At 44.0% G+C, this 19,361-nt stretch overlaps 1 protein-coding gene across 2 annotated transcripts in view; it reads left to right on the forward strand.

The window, feature by feature from the left end:
• ADCY9 (adenylate cyclase 9) overlaps nt 1-17,181 on the forward strand; it is an 86,951-nt gene extending 69,770 nt beyond the window's left edge. For both annotated transcript variants that reach the window (XM_038186690.2, XM_038186691.2), the window contains 3 exons: nt 665-813; nt 3,875-3,916; nt 9,805-17,181. In XM_038186690.2, coding sequence (XP_038042618.1) covers nt 665-813; nt 3,875-3,916; nt 9,805-10,993 — 1,380 coding nt within the window. In that variant the 3' untranslated portion in view covers nt 10,994-17,181. The remainder of the gene's footprint in view (nt 1-664; nt 814-3,874; nt 3,917-9,804) is intronic.
• The last annotated feature ends 2,180 nt before the right edge of the window (nt 17,182-19,361 follow it).

Raw genomic sequence — 19,361 nt, forward strand, 5'->3', positions numbered from 1 at the left:
CTTTTTTTTTTTTAATTGGCACAAGTAGTGGTATTACCGAGCACTGATTGACAGTGATTGATACCTGTCTTCTGTGATTAAAATAGTTTTTTCTTATTTCCTTATTCACCTGCTGATAGGCAGTATGCTAGCATCCTCTAAGAAGTGTTCTTAAGGGTAGGAAGCTGGTTGTAGTTCCTGAGGGTGAATATGTTCCACATTTTCAGTGAAGTGGAATTTTGACATCCCGTTCAAAACAGGGAGGGTCTAATCCCAGTAATTAGAGAGGAGATTAATGTCAATGCTTACCCTATTTTTTCCTTTTTTCCTTTTTTTTTTTTTTTAATAAGAAGAGGAACTGAGCATTTTGCTAAGGTAAGCTGAAGGTGTTGAATAGTATTGAAATAATGGTGGTATAATGCGGTAATGCAAAACTGTATCTAGGGAAAATTGTGACAAACTGTCAATGCTAAAAGTTTGCTTGCTCTTTGAAGGGAAGACCTCCATCTTCAAGTGCTGCCTCCTGTTACAGACACAATGAGGATCACTTAATGTGCATATCACACAAGGAAATTAGGGCTTTCTCTCTCATATTGCACATGCCTTTGTTTGTGCTGGCATTTATGTGCAAAAGGGCTCCAGTCAGCAAGACAAAGCTAACTCGCACTCTCTCTCTTTGTTGCAGTACACCATGTTTATGTGTTGTGCCATTCTGATCACCATTGTGCAGTACTGTAACTTCTGCCAGCTTAGCTCCTGGATGAGATCTCTATTGGCAACTGTAGTAGGAGCAGTGCTTCTCATTCTGCTCTACATCTCCTTGTGTCCAGACAGGTGAGCATCACATCCCAGCACCCATAGACCATGTTTGGGATAAGAAAATTTGGGATAAACAAATTTTTCACTGCCGGTGAAGTGAGGATCCAATACATGTGATTTTAGTATCCGCCATGAATTTCTCTAGTATCTCAAATGTAAAAAGTTGATTTGGAAAGAGATCTGCGTTTTTGGAGGCATTTCAGAATGCTACCTGAGGGGCCCTTTCCTGTAATCTGTGTTGAAATGATGCTCTGTCCTCAAGTGGTGTGTTTCTAGGGCACACGTAGGAGACCCATAGAATTGTTTTTTACCTTTTGTTAGAAAATCTGTTTTAAGATATTTCTGAGGTGTTTGGTGTCCTCTCCTAGCTGGATTTACATTTGCACGTAAGAATCGTGTATTGTTCTTCCAGATCCCTCCTCAAGGAATTCTGCACTGTAAAAGGCAGGCACTCAGATTTAATAGAGATCTAATATCCTGCTTCCTTTCTCACTTCTCTGCCTTTTCAGAGGATGCTGCAAAACCATAACTAGAGGAATCATGTTAATGTAGTTTGTGTGAAATAACCTTAAGCCCTTTCAGTTTGTCTGCTGATAAGCAGCTTTCTCCATAGGAGAACTTGTTTGCAGTATTCTTCTGTTTTCTCACCAAGATAGTCAAGGGACTCCTTCCAGCCCCCTGTCCACTCCTATTGTCAAAATTTTATAATCAAACTGCGCTTCTTGGTGGCTTAAGAAATATGGCTTTTGGCACTCTCACCATAGCATGGGCTTTGCAAGGACTTCTTATGCTAGGCTTCTGTGATTCCTATCAAAAGCTATTCATTCCTTTTACACTTCTTCAGAGGCCTGTTGAACCATATGGTGAAAAGCCGGGGAAAGAAAAAAAAAATAAAGTATTGCAGATGCGTGTTTTGTGTATTTAGTTTTCCCCTCTTCAGGCGTCTTCAGCTGACTCTTAATCTTGATCCAATTTATATTATAAGAGGACAGAATAAAAGTCACCCCTTAACATCTGCTCAGGCTGTAAGTAACTCAGAAGTGGCTATGAGAGCTGTAGGAAGAAGAGCTTGTCCCTCCTTAGAAAAAAATAACTTGGAACTGGTGTTAGTTGACAAATGGTTTCTAGATCATATTAGACTAAAGAAAATCCTTTTTATGTCAGCAGAGCACTCAAGCGAGGAGTACAGAACAGCCTTTTCTAGCTTCAGTGGAGGGAAGAAGTGTTTGGTTTCTGGAAGTAGTGTTCAGTTTCTGGATGCCTGCTCCCTTTTTCTCATCTTTGATTTTTCAGTTGGATTTATTTGTCCAGCTTACCTAACAACATCACTCCTCTGGTGTGCTAAGTGACCCTCTCCCAGTAACAGTTACTTTTCATTTCACTCATTTCATTTTTCCTTGGCACTCTTTTGCTGTCCAACCACCAGCTTCACCGAGAAGTTAGCCCCAGGTTCATTTACTCAAGGAAGTCAGTGAACAGTAAACTCATAATGCTGTTTCACGACTCCCTTGCTCCTCTTCCATAATTCCCCCAGGCCAGGGGTCTTGCTGCTTATTAAGCTACACGCCTGCTGCTAGCATGTCTTCATGGAGCTGCTGCAGCATAACTCAGTGCTGGGTGCAGAATCACAGACAGAACTAGAGAATGGCTGAGGCTGGAAGGGACCCCTGGGGGTTTCAGGTGCAGCCCCTGTCCCAGCAAGGGACACCCAGAGCTGCTTGTCCAGGACCATGACCAGCAAGCAGAGCCTTTTAGAATAGGGTAATGTAACATCAGCGTAGTACCAAAAGTCTTTATGCAAAGGCAGGCAGTCAAGCTACAGCATGGAAAAGGTATCAAAGTGGTTGACATTTTCCTGGGTGATTACTTCAACAGACCTCTGTGCAGTTTATTGCAGAAGAAAATCAAAACGTTTGTTGTCATAATTTTAACTCCTACTTCCATATTCAGAGACACATTTTAGACAAATCACAGGTGCAATTACTAGATCAGCTTGTACATAAGCTCTGCATCATGACATTGCGCAAAGGGAGGGACACAAAACTTGAGATAACTTGGGGATTTCCCTGCACATCAATTTTATTAAGGGACTGGAAAGGTTATTCCCAAACAGAGAGGTGGAGACCTTGCAATCTGACACTTTGTAGCACCACCTTTGCTAACTACTAAGGGGGTAATTATGAATGTTTAAGAAACTTTGTCTTAAGAAATTTTCCTGATGGTAGTGTATTTTTGCCTGTGGTTTGAGTAGTGGTGATCAGGAATGGGCAAAGTTTAGAATTCATGCAATATGTTATTTCATCTCTGAAGTATTTAAAGTAATAGGCTGAGCTGTTCAGCTGCATACCTGAAAAACAGCAATTTGTAGAATAGATCGTGAACAAAATGCAGGTTGAATTAGTGTGTCCCATAACTTCTATTTGCCTAGATTAATAATAACTTGTTTTGTTCCTTTCTTATCGATAGTCTAGATGATTTTTTGTCACAAAGGTAATTGCAGCTTTTTACCTCACAGGGAAATCCATTCTGCACTATTCTTTACCTTTTTTTTTTTCCCCAAAAAAGTAACTAGTTCTGTCAATTATAATACTTAATTGCTGCATAGAAATTGTGATGTTTAAATTACTTTCATTCATGGCATCTTCAAAAAGAGACTCTATATTTGTGTTTTGGTTATTATTTTTTTTAATCTTTGTATTGTGTTGGTCCAATAAGATGGAGGCATAGCTGATTTTTAGAGTTCTGAAATTGGTTTTCTATGTTTCCAAGGTAAGTCTGGATTCTTTCACAATTACTTGTTCCAGACATCATATTGACTGCATTATCATCACCTAGTCTTCAGAGGTTTTTGCATCGCTGTCTGACTGTGGTTGCTTCTGCCAAGCAAAAAGTGCAGATAAGTCGGCGTTCAAACAAAGTTTGTCTGAAGTTGATCAAATGTGCAGTGCTATTATTGGTCCTACTGTCCACATAATAGAAAAGTTCAAAATGCTAACTGGAATTCTGGCAGAATGCTTTGTTTATTGCTTTAACTTCCTTCTGATGTCAATGCTTTTTTCTTTTTTTTTTATTTCAGCTCTGTGGAAACTTTTCATCTGGATTTGGCGCAGAACTTTAGGTAAACTTTATATCAAATGACTGTGTTTAGGAATAGAAACATTTTCAACCAGTTACATGTAGTAAAACTTTGCATCCATAGTAATACACTTGGGAATTCAACAAATCGGTCCAGCAAGTTGTGTTTAAGCTCCTTGTGTACCTAATTTCCTTTCCAGAAGACCTGAGTATGATGAAAAATCATCAGAGAGCTAATACTGCAGTTGCTGAATTGCATAATGCTATTTTCTTTTTAAATTTGATTTGTAAGAAATAGTACTATGGAGGAGCTGTATAAAATAGCACCTGTTCTTCCAGTAGTAGCTGTTTTTAAAGCGCTATCTGTACATCTTGAGCTTTTTTTTTAAATTGTTTTGTTGATTTGCACAATTTGGAAGCATGCAGAGTTAGATGTTACCCACAGCTGGGCAGCTGAGAATTCCCTGGTGTAGAGAAACGTCAGCAGAAAGAGCAGGCTGTGAAGCCAGCTGCCTTCACCAGGACGGAGACATGCAGGCAGTGACAGTCTGCGTGCTGTCTGTCACCCGCAGCTCACTTAGGCAGCACAGCACGTACTGTCATTGAGAGCAAATGAAATTGTAGCCCCCAGACTTCTAAACCAACAAACAAAAATCTTTTATTGGGTTATGAATAGCCCCTTACAGATCAGCGAATTAAAGATTCACTCTAATTATTTCAGTGCTGAATTCCCTGTGATTTTATTGTGAGTTTTTCTTCTACCATTTTAAGTGTTTTTACTAGTTGTTGGTATTAGAAAAACGTGTTTTCTAATTGCACGTTTGGGGGCAATACTGAGGTGATGTTGTGCTCGAATGAACTAATGACCGTATGAACAAGTTGACGAAGTAATTCATTTAAACCAGTGTGTATTCAAGAGGATGTTGCTTTTGCTGTATGTATCACCAAAAAAAAATAGTATTTACTTTTAAAAATTATCTACACAAAGTGCTATGTTAGTTTAGCAAAAATATGTGTGTTGTAAAGACAGGGAGATGGTAACTAAGCTTTCTTATTAGATTTATTCACCAAGATGATAAAATTTAATACAGTGGTATTTTTTTACATGGGTTTTCCTTTCTTATGGCTTTGATTGAAGATCAAAGATGAAAGATAACTTCATTTTCAGAAGGGAATTCCAGTTCACTAAACCCAGAAGGGCTGAAAAGTTAAAGCCAAAAAACAGAGGTTGCTCGGTTTTTGTAGGCCAAAACACTGGAGGGAATTTGCTGAAAATGCAATGTACAAAATATTGAAGTGTGCTGATCACTGAAGGTAATGTCTTAGGATTAACCTGAATTTAAATCTTCAGTGTGGTATTATTAGTTTGTGAAATGGCCTAAGCTTTTACGTTGCTCAGAATTACAAATGTCTTGGCCACCACTGACAACAGCTTAACAGGTTCCTGACCAGCTGCTAATCACAAATAAATAATTCATTCTGCCTTAAATAATTGACAACCCAGTCTTCAGTTCCACGACTGTTTGTATATCATTGTTTATTAGGAATCTGTCAAAAAAGAGCTGTCAAGCACTGTTTACATGCAAACATTTTTATTTCAAGAACGTATCACATAACTTCTAACTCATGATAAATAAAAATAGATAAAACCAAACCACGTAGAGGTTGTTACTGCAAGCAGGCATGGAGTACACTCTACCTGCTTTGCAAATTGTAGCCTGTGATTTAGATTCTAAATAAAGCAGTGACCAAAACATCTGGCTCATTAAACATTTCTAAGCTTAAAATTAAGCTTTCTACTGTGAGATGCGTGGTATTTGTATTTTGCCTGGCATTCCTTCAGTCAGAGAAAAAATGCAGGTACACGGTGCACGTGTAAATACCGCACAGCGCCGTCCTTCCTGTGGGCAGCGGCAGCTTTGTCGGGTGGTGGTTTGTTGGTCACCATCTCTGGTTTAATGCAGGAACTGTGTCACACCAGTGCGATGTTTGTGAGTGGCTTAGGCTCCTCTGATCTGAAGCTGTCCAAACTTAGGAAGTGATGTAATTCTTCTCTGGTTTGGAAGTTAAAAGAGAGAACTAGGAGTTAATCCTATTCTGCTTCTACTGTTGATTTGCAACAGAATTTGGTTGCTTGGGGCTCTTTTTAATGTGCATCGTTATATACCACAGTTTTAGAGTTCTGGGAAACAGATTTTTCCCTTTTTCCAGGTGGTGTACCAATAAAAAGTAGAAACTCCCTTATCCTAACAAACATTTACGCTGTTTATTTCTAAGTAGTGTAGATAAATAAAAAAGATCCCTTGGTCACCCAGATCAGCGCAAAAGCTTTTCCTTAGCTCTAAGAGGGCAAGACAAACTTTTTATTTGCATGCCTTTCATGAAGCCATTCCCTGCTCTTGATCAAGAATCGAGATAATAATTACTATTGCTTGGGAGGAAAGGTACTAGTAATGGTAATGAAGTCTTAGCACAGAGTTCATCTCTGGACTGTCTATGCTGTGCTCAGTAAATCAAAATATGGAATTTGCCTCCTTTTCCAGACAGACCAGTTCGTCAGCCCCAAAGAGGTATTACTGCACTTGGTCTTCTAAGCAAGAAATATTTCTTGTTTTCATTCATTTCTTATCTGAGAGCAGATAAAGTGTATTGTCGCAGCCTGTGATGGCTCAAGGAGGAACACTGATAGGCTACTCAAGGTGGAAGACTATAATTGCTTGATGATAGGGGTTTTTTATATGCCTCCTCTTTATGTTCTTCATTGAAAGCAGCTGTTTGATTTCCTTTTTCTGTGCTGTTCCACCATTGCATTCTTTTTTAAGATTTAGCAGGCGTGCATCCACTTTAAATATAGTAAGAAATCCAAATCCAAACATAGGTTACTGGCTCAGAAGCAAAATGGCTTTCCAAAAATCTTTATAAGTAGAAAGCCATTATCTTTATGATTTGTGATCAAGCCAAAGGAGATTCTATCTCCGGAGCTCTCACTTGTTCCATATTCAACACACAGGCTGAAGGAAGATGCCAAGTTAATAGTTAGGCATCTGTGCCAGGAAGTGCTTCAACAGTTTGAGTTAAAGGAACATTGACAGCTTAAGATTTCGGTCTGAATGACTTTTAAAATTAGTTTTCTGCTGCAACACCTCATGAAGAGTAGAACTTAAAAGGATTTGGTTTTGTGTGATCCGTTTGTATATAGAGGTGTGGGTTTTTTTCTTCCTTGCATTCTAAAGGGCAGCTTTGGACAGGGGGTCGTCTTTGCTAACAGACTGTGAGGTGGTTTAAAGCCCTGTAGGTCCTGTAACCTATTCGCTGCAATGTCCAGAAATTTGATTTTCAAATGAGTAGGAAGTAAATGTTTCCTCCTTCAGGTTAGTATTGTGGCTTTTTGTACTAATGCTTGCAGCAGTCACATAGTGATCAAAAATGCCTGCTCTGGAAAAGATACTGCACCTTCTCTTTTGAGATACTAACCCATTACCTTATTAATGAAATCAGGTCAGCTTACAAGTGAGTCACTCTCATTTCAAATGCAGATCTCTAAGGTTGTACGCCCACGTGGGAAACAAGGTCAAGCCGGTGCTTGAGGAGATGATTGAGAGCTCGCAGATGCCAGTGCTTCAGGAGCTGTGAATGGGAGGCAGGAGTTTGTTCTTAAAAGGCATCTCTAGCGTTTGATACGGGCCACTTTTTGTAACGGAAAATGTAGGGTGCCTTCTTCATTTATTTACGAGGAATTACAGAACCAAGGACTATTTTGTACAATAAAAACTAAATAAAAAGCCTCTAATGACTTAAATAAATCCCTGTGGCAGGGCTGTTTGATGTTAGAGCAGACTATCTGAATCAAACTCATGTACTCTCAAAGGAGTAACTTGGCATTGCTCAGATCTGCCGGCAGATCTCTTTCCACAAGATATGGAAAATAATCAACTGTTTTGGAAAGAACCTGAATCATGCTTCTTGACTGAGATTCATTCCTCACCTCCTCCAGCTTTCTTTATTTAAAGAGATCTTTACTCTTACCTATCCTCTCTTGTTCTGTTCTCTAAGCCCATCAAATTTGGCGGATATTTTGCTACCTACTAAAGAGGCAGCAAAGCTTGTATTTTAGAAATTCTTACTATTCCAGTCATTGATTTTTTTTTTATTATTATTTTTTTGGGGATGTCAAACCAACAAAATGAATATACCTTCATTTCTCCTGGGAGAAATATATTTATGGTTAGGAAAAAATATATATATATATAATATATATTAATTCCCAACATAATACATAGTCTTACCTTTAATCTGAAATTTGACCTGTAAGCTCTCTATTGTAAATACTTGCAGAAACCTTTTTCTCTCCTATAGGCTTACTATGATAAAATTCAATAGATACATATACCAAAAAAAAAGACCATAGCACAGAATAAAATGTGTGTATTCATCTGTATCACAACTATGCGGGGTTTGCTTCATCATACCTTTCTGGCTATACTGTGCAATCAAATATTTGAGAAAGAACTTCCAGAAAAAGAAATAGGGTCTGGAATGTAGCTCAGTTGCTAAAACATTTGCTTTGATTTCAGAAGTGGAAGCATGTCCCCTACGGACATAAAGAAACAAACTGAGCATTGAAATGTTTTCACATTACAGAAACAAATTTAATGTCTTCTTTACTTGAACTATTGCTACTGTTGTGCTTTGAGGTTTTGATGTCTTTTTGCTAACATACCTTCATAAGAGGAACACAAACAGACGCTGAGATACAGATTGCATTTCTCTTTTTGAAGAAGAAAGGTTGAGGTGATGCTTCCCCTTATCAGACCATTTCTTAACTTGAGAAACCCGAGCATGTGTCTGCACATATCAAGTCTTACACTTTGGCATAAGAAAGTTCATAGAAAAAAAAAATTCAGTTAAATGACTCCGGAAATCTCTGCATGCCAATCTGTCTGGGTTTAGACTTAGTTTCCAGCATTGCATAGGTGGTGTCTTCTCAGACTAAATGTGTCTTCACATCTCTCCAGAAAGTTGAGACTGTGGACTGCAGATGTCTCCTTGCTGAGGGCTGTTTGGCACTGGAAGCGCACTCTGTCAGTGCTTCATAATCTGCACAGGCAGTCAACGAATTGTCAAAAGGATTTGAAATACTGCTCTTAATCTATATGAGCCTTGATTTTTATTTTTTTAATTTTTTTAATCTTGGTACTCTGAGAAACTTTACAACCACTGAAGCTTTTTATGGTGGAGATGGAAAGTGCAAAAGATGTCAGCCCAGAGCTCCATATTCAGCGCTTTCATGCAGGAGACATGATGTTCTTCACGAAGCATCTTGTACAGGGCTATCTTCTTCCGAAACCTTGACACGTTAACATTAAAGGCACACTGCAAAGGTTATTGGTCTTTGATGAGGAGACGAGGGAAAAGCTCGAAAAATCTAAAGTGAATGTTTCTAAATATTGGAAGTATGTACAAAGAAATTATAAACACGCCAGTTACACACACTAAAGCACACAGCTGTAGACAGACATGTACATGCATGTATCTAAACACACAGCCATTATTAAGCATTTATTTATATGTATTTACATGTAGTGTTTGTATAGAATAATATTTATATAGTTATATTTATATGTAGTATTTATATAGAACAGTAACTGTCTCCTTAGTGAAATCTTTAAAACAGGACCAACGTAAAGGTGGGCCAGTTTCTGTGTTGCTAAACCAGATGGTATCCGTTAAAGGAAGTACTTGGTGAGTTTAAGAATGAAATTAATTCTTTAGCAAGCTTAATAGCAGATAAAGTTTTAAAGGCATATTTTCTAATTTGGTATGTAGCATACACTTCCAACAATTTTTTTGTAGTGTAGGAGCAGAAATTGCAGTGCCCTGACCATGTTTTTAAATGCACCTTTCTTGTTCTTCCCTTTCTTCTGCTTCCAGCTCCAGGAAGAGTCCGTGCAACAGTTCGGTGCCAAGTGACATGAAGAGGCCAGCAGACCTCATCGGTCAGGAAGTGATTTTGGTTTTTTTCCTTCTGCTCCTCCTGGTCTGGTTTCTGAATCGGGAGTTTGAGGTCAGTTACCGCCTCCACTACCATGGGGATGTGGAGGCCGATCTTCATCGCACCAAAATTCAGAGCATGAGGGATCAAGCTGACTGGTTGCTGAGGAATATTATTCCCTATCACGTGGCTGAGCAGTTGAAGGTTTCCCAGAGCTATTCCAAAAACCATGACAGTGGCGGAGTAATCTTTGCCAGTATTGTGAACTTCAGCGAGTTCTACGAAGAGAACTACGAAGGAGGCAAAGAGTGCTACAGAGTCCTGAATGAACTGATTGGGGATTTTGATGAGCTGCTAAGCAAACCACACTACAGCAGCATTGAGAAAATCAAAACAATTGGGGCAACCTACATGGCTGCTTCAGGGCTGAACACATCGCAGTGTCAGGACAACAACCATCCCCATGGACATTTGCAGACCCTTTTTGAATTTGCCAAAGAAATGATGCGAGTGGTGGATGACTTCAACAACAACATGCTGTGGTTTAATTTTAAACTTAGGATTGGCTTTAACCATGGCCCTCTCACTGCTGGGGTCATTGGCACCACCAAGTTGTTGTATGACATTTGGGGTGACACTGTGAACATTGCTAGCAGAATGGACACCACTGGCGTAGAGTGTCGTATACAGGTGAGTGAGGAAAGCTACCGCATCCTGAACAAGATGGGGTATGACTTTGACTATAGGGGGACAGTCAATGTGAAGGGGAAAGGTCAGATGAAGACCTACCTATACCCAAAATGCATGGACAATGGGATCGTGCCACATCACCAGTTGTCTATATCCCCAGACATTCGGGTTCAAGTGGATGGCAGCATTGGGCGATCTCCGACTGACGAGATTGCCAACCTGGTGCCTTCTGTACAGAATTCTGATAAGATAGCCCATGGCACAGATAACTCAGAAACCAAGGACATTCTTCCTTCCTCCAAGAAGCTCCAGAAAGATTCGATGAAAGCAGAAGAGAGGTGCAGGTTTGGCAAAGCTGTAGAGAAGACTGACTGTGAGGAAGCGGGAACTGAGGAGGTCAATGAACTGACAAAGCTAAATATCTCTAAGAGTGTATGATGCACTGTCAGAGTTGCATGAAGTGCTCTGTCAATAGAAACACAAAGACATTTGCAATTGGCAGTTTTCTTTTTCAAGAGAGACCTTCTCAACACCTGGGTTGTACGTTTGTTTTCATTTCAGCGCCTGATGCTGTGTGGATCACAGCTCTTCAGGGCTTGTTTTCATCCATCTCTCTCCTCCATGCCCCAAATCACATCCCAAGCTCCCCAGCTCCCTGTGCAACCATCTTACAGCTGAGTAGAGGATATTAAGTGCCTTCAGATATACTCCATTGGACTCCCTGTCAAGGTACAGAGGCCCCAAGTGAAATCATAGCTTTGGGTATTTATCTAATTTTAAAGAAAAGAAAAGCTGTGGTTATATCATTTTTATTGTTGTTTCTCACAAAACACTTTTTTTGGCTAATGCAACTCCTTGGGTTTTTTATATCTATATGAACAATGTTTTACTGTTATCAGACCTTTTGTATGTAAACACACAGACAAATGTGCATGTATCTACCATATGAGACTGACATAAAGTGCCAGTAACGTACCACAAAAGAATGTCTTGGCAAGGGGGTGACACAATTTTACTTTGTGTTGGGCTGGAGGAGGAGTTCTGCAGTGGCTCAACATTTAGTTAGAGTAGGCTGAACAACTGCTGTAGTTTTATTCTCCTTTACCAATGCTTTCTTCAAACTTAATGTGCCATTGTGTGCTTTGGATACACTTCTTTTCCATATAGCCAATGAGTTACTGATATGTGGGAATGGAATAAGGGTTCGGACTTCACCAGCTCTCAGGACAGGCGTCCAGAAGCAGACAAGCGACCAGAAGAGCGTTACAATTTGGGTTTTGTGTGTCTGAAAGGGTTTTAGGTTGCTCCGCACCCTAGCTGAATTGGCAAAGGTAGGTGAAGTTGGTGTCTCTAAGCTGGTCTGATTTGAGAGAGAGAAAAGTTAAATAAATGTTTTGGAGATGCCGTTATTTATTTATTTATTTTATTTCTATTCTTATTTTGTTTTCATTTTTGTTTTTTTTTTGCGGAAGGGATCAGGAGAGATGAGTCGTTAATTGGTTTAACAAGAGTAGTGGGATAGCGTTTCAGCCTCTTTGGACTACCATCCACTGTGAGGATGTTGTTACCTAGGCAATATTTGTTTCAAAGCTGGTGAAACGTCCGAAGCCACCAAACGCAGTTGGGCATCCCAGCTTCCCTCTGTACTGAACTAATGGTGCTGCACAAGATTTTTTCAGGATTTGCCCCCTACACTGTGCTTTTGCAGCAGGGAAGAGAACAGCATGCTCCCTGCGTGCCACTGAAAGCAGGAATAGGGAAGGAGTCCTTTGTTGCGAGCTGAGAAGCACAACGATTTCCCAGTCCTGCGGGTGACTTTGTGCAGGTCCCCGTGATCGGAGATCTGCTTGCACAGAGGTAACTGCAGGAGTGGGGCCCCAAACGATACCGGTCTGCCCTCTGCATGCTTCCATCACCTCACCCACTTACATCTGATGCCCCACTTTGGATATTATTACCTGTTCAGCTATTGGAGTTTAACAACCTTGCAACACCAAATAAGATTAAAAGAATTTTTGCACCTGAAATAAGTTCTTTAGCCGGGGAAGAGCTGGTGAAATGCAATGCTGTGCTGTCTGCGTATTGGTATGTGTTTTAATGCTTTCTTTCTGTCTGACCTGAACTCAGAATATATTGATGCTTCGTTTTATTCCCAATGCAATTTTTGGAGTTTGAGTAATAAATATACACACCGTGACGTTCCCATTCAGCCATCTGAGATCCATCTACACTCCATGGTGAGCACAGAGCCCTTCAAGCCTTTGTCAAATACAAATCTAGGAGGTTTCTGGATCTCAGTTACCTTAAACAAGACTCTGCACACTGTTCTCACAAAAGCTGCTGTTTATGCGTCTCTAAATTGCATTGGATACAAAAGCTGTTTAAAGTGAATCTTACTCGCTCAATCTCCCAGCACACACAAAAAAAGGGGGTGTTCATCCCTATGCCACAGATGCCGTAGCCTCGTTTGGGGCTATTCCTGACAAGCAACGATAGGAAGTTGTTTTTAGTAGTGCAACGTTTTGCAGCAGCCTGCCTTCCCACTCAATTAGAACCAGTCCCCTTCCCCCGTAGTGGGTTGCACTTCCAACTTTCAGGTAGTATAACTCTGCAAATACCTCTTGCATCCGACGAATGTATTCTTGAAACCATTTCCAGGATTCTCCTTACAGTGAAGTCTATGTCAGTATTTCTTTTCTTACAGTAGGGGAGTTCACGTGGTCCAGAATTGTTTACATGCCTTCTAGTGTTATATTCGGGATCTCGAAGTGGTTCAGCCCTTTTCCCCTTTCCCTTCTTTCTCCCCGTTTTACAGACAGCTCTGCCCAGGGTTCAGTTCCATTTCTCTCTCGCTGACCCCCTGCTTTGTCGGGAGCCCTGTGCGGGGACCCCCTGCCACCAGCTGGGTTTGCACCGCGTGGAGCCTCTGAAATGGGCAACGCTGCCGTGCTGCGGGAGGCTGCTAGCATTCAGATACCAAAAAATGCAATACCACGGGTTCATTATTGTCGGTATTAAGCAAATGAAATGGCAGAGGACAGAAATGGGGTTGGGCTCTGAATCTGGGGGCTGCTGTCTGCTGCAGGCTCTGGCGCGCTGAGTGCAGCGCTGCTGCAGCCTCCGCCGCCTCCTTCGGAGGTCAGCGCCTCGTCGTAGGAACAGGATGGGGAAGCCGAGCTGTCGGTGTGTGCTTTGAACAGCCAGATTTTCACAGGCACAGGGAGACGCTTGCTTTTTGTTGGGAAATGGTGGGGGTTGAACCTTTGCGCCTTCCCTTGACGCCTTTGAAAAGATGTCCCGGTGCTCGCAGAAATTGTTCTGCGGGTGTTTGTAACGGTGCTGGGCTGCGTCCTGCCATGCCCCAGAGCTGGCCCTGCCACACGTGTGCTTGTGGGAGGCCTTGAGCAAAGCCGGTGTCATTGAGATGTCCCTCTGCTTGCCCTGCTGGTGCCACCGCCGTTCAGACACGGGGTGGAAGCTGCAGGGACAGAGAGCTGGAGTTGTGTTCTGCATGCAGCCAGCGCGGCGCTCTGCTCTGGTTTTGGGGTGTCTTCGTGCCGATCGTTTCAAAACTACCCAGAGAGGGGGAAAAATTGCTGCATTTGCTAGGCTGGGGCTGCCTTCAGCTGCAGGTCTCTTGTGGGAGCTGCTCGGGAGCACAGAGTGAGGAGCAGGATGGTGAGCGTGCCCTGCAGCAGCATCTTCATCTGCTGCCAACGCATGGAAATGCTGACTTTCTTGCAGCTGCTTCTGTGAAACGGAATTGATTTCTCATTTAAAAACACGTAAATGGCGTTCCTGTTGATTTACTTCTGGTGTTCATGATATGGAGACAGGACCAGAGCTGCCTGTTGTTTCCTACAGTTTGGTGCCATCCCCTTTGGCTGAACCAAGCAGGCACAGTTGGACTTCGAGGAGACAAAACGGGGGCTGAGAGGATGCCCCCAGCGTGGAGGTGGCACAAACCTCTCCCAGAGCCAGGTCAGCGTTGGCTGGCACCAGGAAAAGGGCAAAAGGTAACTAGTTGGGTACTTCAGGGCTTATAATTGCTGAACTCTAATTTGTTTCTAAACCTTTAATTCTGAATACAACAGCCATGTTTAAAAAAAAAAAAAAAAACAAAAAAACAAAAAAAAAAAACAGTTGTAAGGGAGCAGTTGTGCACTTCATGCCTTTACGTTGCAATATCGCAGAGCCTGGGAGTGCCTGAGGTTGGTTATAACCCGGTTGGCTGCATAATTGAGCAACTTGGGGGGGGTTTACCAAATTTAAGGACTGCGTCTGTTTTCTCTCTGCTTTCCTACGGGATTTCTCTGGCACAGTCTGGGTGACCTTGAGTATTAGAGACCACGCAAAAGCAGAAGTTAATAACTAAAATGAAGTGAGGGGCTGCTGGTGTTGGGTTCAGGGAAGCAGAGCTCAGGAGGACCCTTGTCCCCAAAATGCTCTGGGATGCTGAAAATGGAAGGATGCTTGCAGGGAGCACGTTTTGTTTGTTTGCTAAGCTTCAGGCTTCTTGGTTCGAAGCTGTTCTGTGGGGAGGCGTATTTGGAAAGGAATGTGGCCAAGCAAAAAATGAGAAACTCTGCTTGCTGTCACAGCAGAAAAGAGACACGTGAGCGGGCAGGGGTCCTTGGTGATGGGGCTGCCTGGTACACGCAGAGGGTGCGGCTTTGCCTTGAAGTCTGGCATTTAGTTATAAAGCACTGTTTATTGATGTGACTTTCCCAGACGCTGGAGATGTCATGGGGATGGTTTGGCTGGAAACAGAAAGATTTACACACGGAAAGAAGAGCGGTGGATACTGGAGATGCAGGGGTGCCCCAGCGCTGCCGCCTCGCAGGAGCAGGCCTGGGGTCGGCTGGCTCGGTGGGGTGGGAACAACCTGGACTTGAGGCTCCTTGGAACCGAGAGCATCAGCACACAGCGCCTGCAGAATTTTGCCAAGTCCTATAAAAACAAAAATTTGGTACAATAACCGCTGCATGCTGATTCCTGCAGACGTTCTGGCTGTGCCAGTTTTAGTTTGAGGGGGGCAGTGGTCTGGTGACTCAGTCAGGAGCTGTGAAACCATGGACCATTTTCTGCTGAAATGTACCGTATGGGAAACCAGAGAGGCAGGAGGGTCTGCCGGTAGGAGTGCAGGACCCCGTACACCAGTGGATTTTTGTTTTAGTGGATTTTGGTGCTCTGTACGATGACGTTCGTGCTTCCAGCTCAGAATTTGGGGAGCTCAGAGGCCGTGCTGCAGCGATACGTCGATCTTAGGCAGCGTCCTGTGGTTGCAGAAACCGAAACCCTGTTGGCAACACCAGCGATGCAGCCGGTCATTTTCTTGGAGAATCCACCTACTCCTCCTCCCGTCCTTTAACCGAACGGGCAGGATCAAGAAGAAAATGACCTGGACCCCCAGACCCTTACCGCTGTCGCCAGAGCTGTAAAATCCCTTTGGTAGTTTCCAGGTTGCTTTTGGTGTCCTTGGTGCCCACGGGGGAGAGCAGCAGGGGGCAGCGGTCGGACGCATGGACAGGACTCGGCAGCATTCCCCGTGACACCCCTGGCAGGTGACAGAGCTCTGCAGGGTCTAGAGGTGAGTGCCTCTGTCCCCTGCAGCAGGGAGTCACCCACAGCGATCACCCGCTGCTTCTGGGTGCTCCCGCATGGCACAGGGTCCCACAGCTCAGTTTTTCACATGAAGCCATGCCCAGCTCCTCAGCTCGGGGGGCACTAAGCCCATTTGCCAACTTCAGGAGGAGCGAGAGCCTTTCTCTAATGAGGAGCGACCAACTTGCAGCCTTCACCTGCTACAGACTCATGATTTATGGTTTCACGTGGCACGGAGCTCCCCTACATCTCCACTGCAGCAGGGGGCTGAGACTCCTGAAGCCATCCATGGGGTCTCTGGGGACATCCCCTCTCTTCGTGCTCATCCTCACGGGTGCTGTGCAGCCCCCTTGCATCCTGGTGGAGAAATTTGGGGTAAGCAAACAGTGCTGCACAAGGCACCGAGCACGCTGATATCACAGAATCCCAGGGTCATCAAGGTTGGGAAAGATCTTCAGGATCTCCAAGTCCAACCAGCAGCCTGGCCTCCCAATCCTCTGCTACGCCACGTCCTGCAGGGATGGGGACTGGGCAGCTCAGCTGGAGCACGGGGAGGTTTGGGGTTTCTGTGTTAGGATGAGGGAGCCTGAAAACGGCGGCAGTTTGTGAAGCTGCTGTAATGCCACCCTCTGAACTCTGTCCTCTGAGCAACGCGGCGGGTTTTGTCAGCAGCCGTCAGGCACCCAGGAGCTTGCTGGCTTTGTCTTTAAATTAGAGTTCATAAAAAATCAAATGTCAGACTCTGAATAGGCTCAAGCAGTAACTAAAATCACTGCGGAATCTGATTTGTGTTACCAGTGGCTCAGCTGGAGCGTTGCTGGGGGGTTAGGGGTGCTGAGTGAAGCTCTGTGGAGTAACACCAGTGTGGGTTTTCTGCAGAAAACCCTTTTTAAGCCTTGAGCAGAAGAGCTAAACTTTTGTCTTCAGCTGAGGAAACTGGCTATACAGCTTAGAGAAATGTTTCCTTTTTACATTCAAGAGGCAATATTAGATTTTAAGATTATTTGGGGAAAACAAAAACAGGTGGGTAGAAGACATTCAAAGCTTTTTTCCCTGGTTCTTTAGTGCAGCTGCTGTCCATTAGTTGGCCGGGAGAGGTGCAGGGGCACGAGCTGTCCCACCTGCAGCACGTCGGGGGGCACGGGGAGCCGCTGCTCCGCATGCGTGTCATGGGGCTGGATGCTGGTGCAGGGGGAGCAGTCGCTCGTTTTATTGTTCTGGAAGGGCCCCGAGACTGCTGCATCGGCTTCTCACCTTGTAGCTCTCGGTCTTACTTTGTACATGTTTTACTCTGTTCTTGCACTGGTCTTTGGCTCGCTGTAGCAGCGCGTATTGTAATCTCTAGATGTTGCAGCATTCGCTGAATCTGAAGAACTGCAAAGAAGGCAGTGGCTGGGACCAGCTTCTAAAATGTCAAGTTTCAGCTCTTTGACCGGTGCTGCCCTCGCCAAGCTCATCATCCGTGGTCGCTTGAGCCGCTGTGTACCCGAGGTACCCGGCCAGGCTCTGGGTTGCTCCGCAGCTTGTGTGGTTTTGAGCTTTCCGAGGATGTTAATGCACTCGTGTCAAAGTGATTTTCTCAATTTTTACTCTTTTCTCCCTTACTTACTAACGAGTTCGCCTGTTTGTAAATTCATGCACTGGCTGAATATTAGCACGCGATTCAGAGATGGTTTGTATGCTTTGGTTGTGGCTCAGGGCAGGAAGAAATGCAGCGATGAACCAGGGGGAGGGTGTGCAGCAGGAAGGCGCCTGCCTCTTCAGCATCCTTGACTCTTTGCCTTGATTCCAGCAGGAGCAGCGTTTCGTTTGGGGTTTATCTGAGAGGTGAGCTGGGTACCTCCGTCTCGCTGGTGCCCCCAAGAGCATCCCAGGGAGGGTTTTGGTGGTATCGCAGCACTTTGCTGGGCACCGAGGTTGCCTCTGGGCTGGCTCTGGCACCTGCGGCGGTTTTCTCCATGCGTAGAGGTTTGGGACTCCCCCCCCACCAGAGTGCCCTTCCCAGATTTCATTTGTCACCCCCAGTTTTCTGAGGCCGTGCTGAGATACACATGCGCATGTGTGTACGTGCCGAGACGGAGACTTGTTGCACCCTCCTGCGAGTACAGCTTCCAACTTCCAAAGTAATAAACTCCTTAAAGCCAAGAGCCTTAACGACTCCCACCGCCTGCTGAGAGACAAAGCACAGGTTCAGGTTTGTGCCGAATACTTAGGAATTTTTAGCCATGGATGTCTCCTGTCCGTGACGAGGTAACAGGAGCATCCAGAGACGCGAAGGACCTTGGCGGCGCTCGCCGAATCCACCAGGAACGCGTAGAAAGGCTCCCCTGGTGCTCTCAGGAAAGCCGCCTCACTCCCGCAGGGCTTGCATTTCTCATAACAGCTCTGTCTTTCTGTGAAATGCTGCTTTTAACCTGGCGTCAAAGCTTTCTGGTGGTGGTGGGGCTGGCCACCTCCTTTCCCGTTCGGCCCCGCCACGGGGCAACACCACGGCGTCGGTGCCGGAGCCGTGGTGGGGTTTGGCCAGGTGGAAGCGAGGAACCCAGATCCGGCAGGGCCGCTGCCTCAACGTGGTACGGAGACTTCAGCGCCGCCCGTCCTTGCCTAAGCACACGTGGAGATTGTATGGAAAGTGTTAAACGTTCATTGAGAACAGTTTCCAGTTCAGGAAAAAAAAAAAAAAAAGGCAAATGAAAACATTTTAAAGTATCCAGGTTAGCTGGAAATTGTTTCTTCATGACGTCTTTGTTTTCTTTCTCTTCCCATCCTAGCAAGGGCCGTGCTCACACTACCTTCTCCCCTCCCTTTCTGCAGAACCACAGAGCCGCGCTGTTTACAAGCGCCCTGCGGGGAAGCTCGGCGCTTCTGCCGGGGCGCTGTGCTGGGGGACGGGGCTTCCGCGCAGCGGCTTCACTGTAAATACTCTGCATACGCTTCGTTGACAAAGCAGAAATGGAGAAAAGTTGTATCTGTGAAATATTAAGCTATATCTGTATATAGATAAACCGCGTATTATCTCTGACTCGTTACTACGGATCTGTAATCAATTGTATATTAAACTGTTTCGCTGTACCGCAGATCATTTCACGCTATCTTAGATGTAGACAAGCTGAGAACGTAACTCACAATACACTATGTCAACTTAAAATTTGTTTGCTTTTTTATTTTTGCTTCAGCACAACTTCAGATGCAATCTCGTGCC

This window comes from Anas platyrhynchos, chromosome 15 (genome assembly GCF_047663525.1).
Source record: "Anas platyrhynchos isolate ZD024472 breed Pekin duck chromosome 15, IASCAAS_PekinDuck_T2T, whole genome shotgun sequence".
NCBI lineage: Eukaryota > Metazoa > Chordata > Aves > Anseriformes > Anatidae > Anas > Anas platyrhynchos.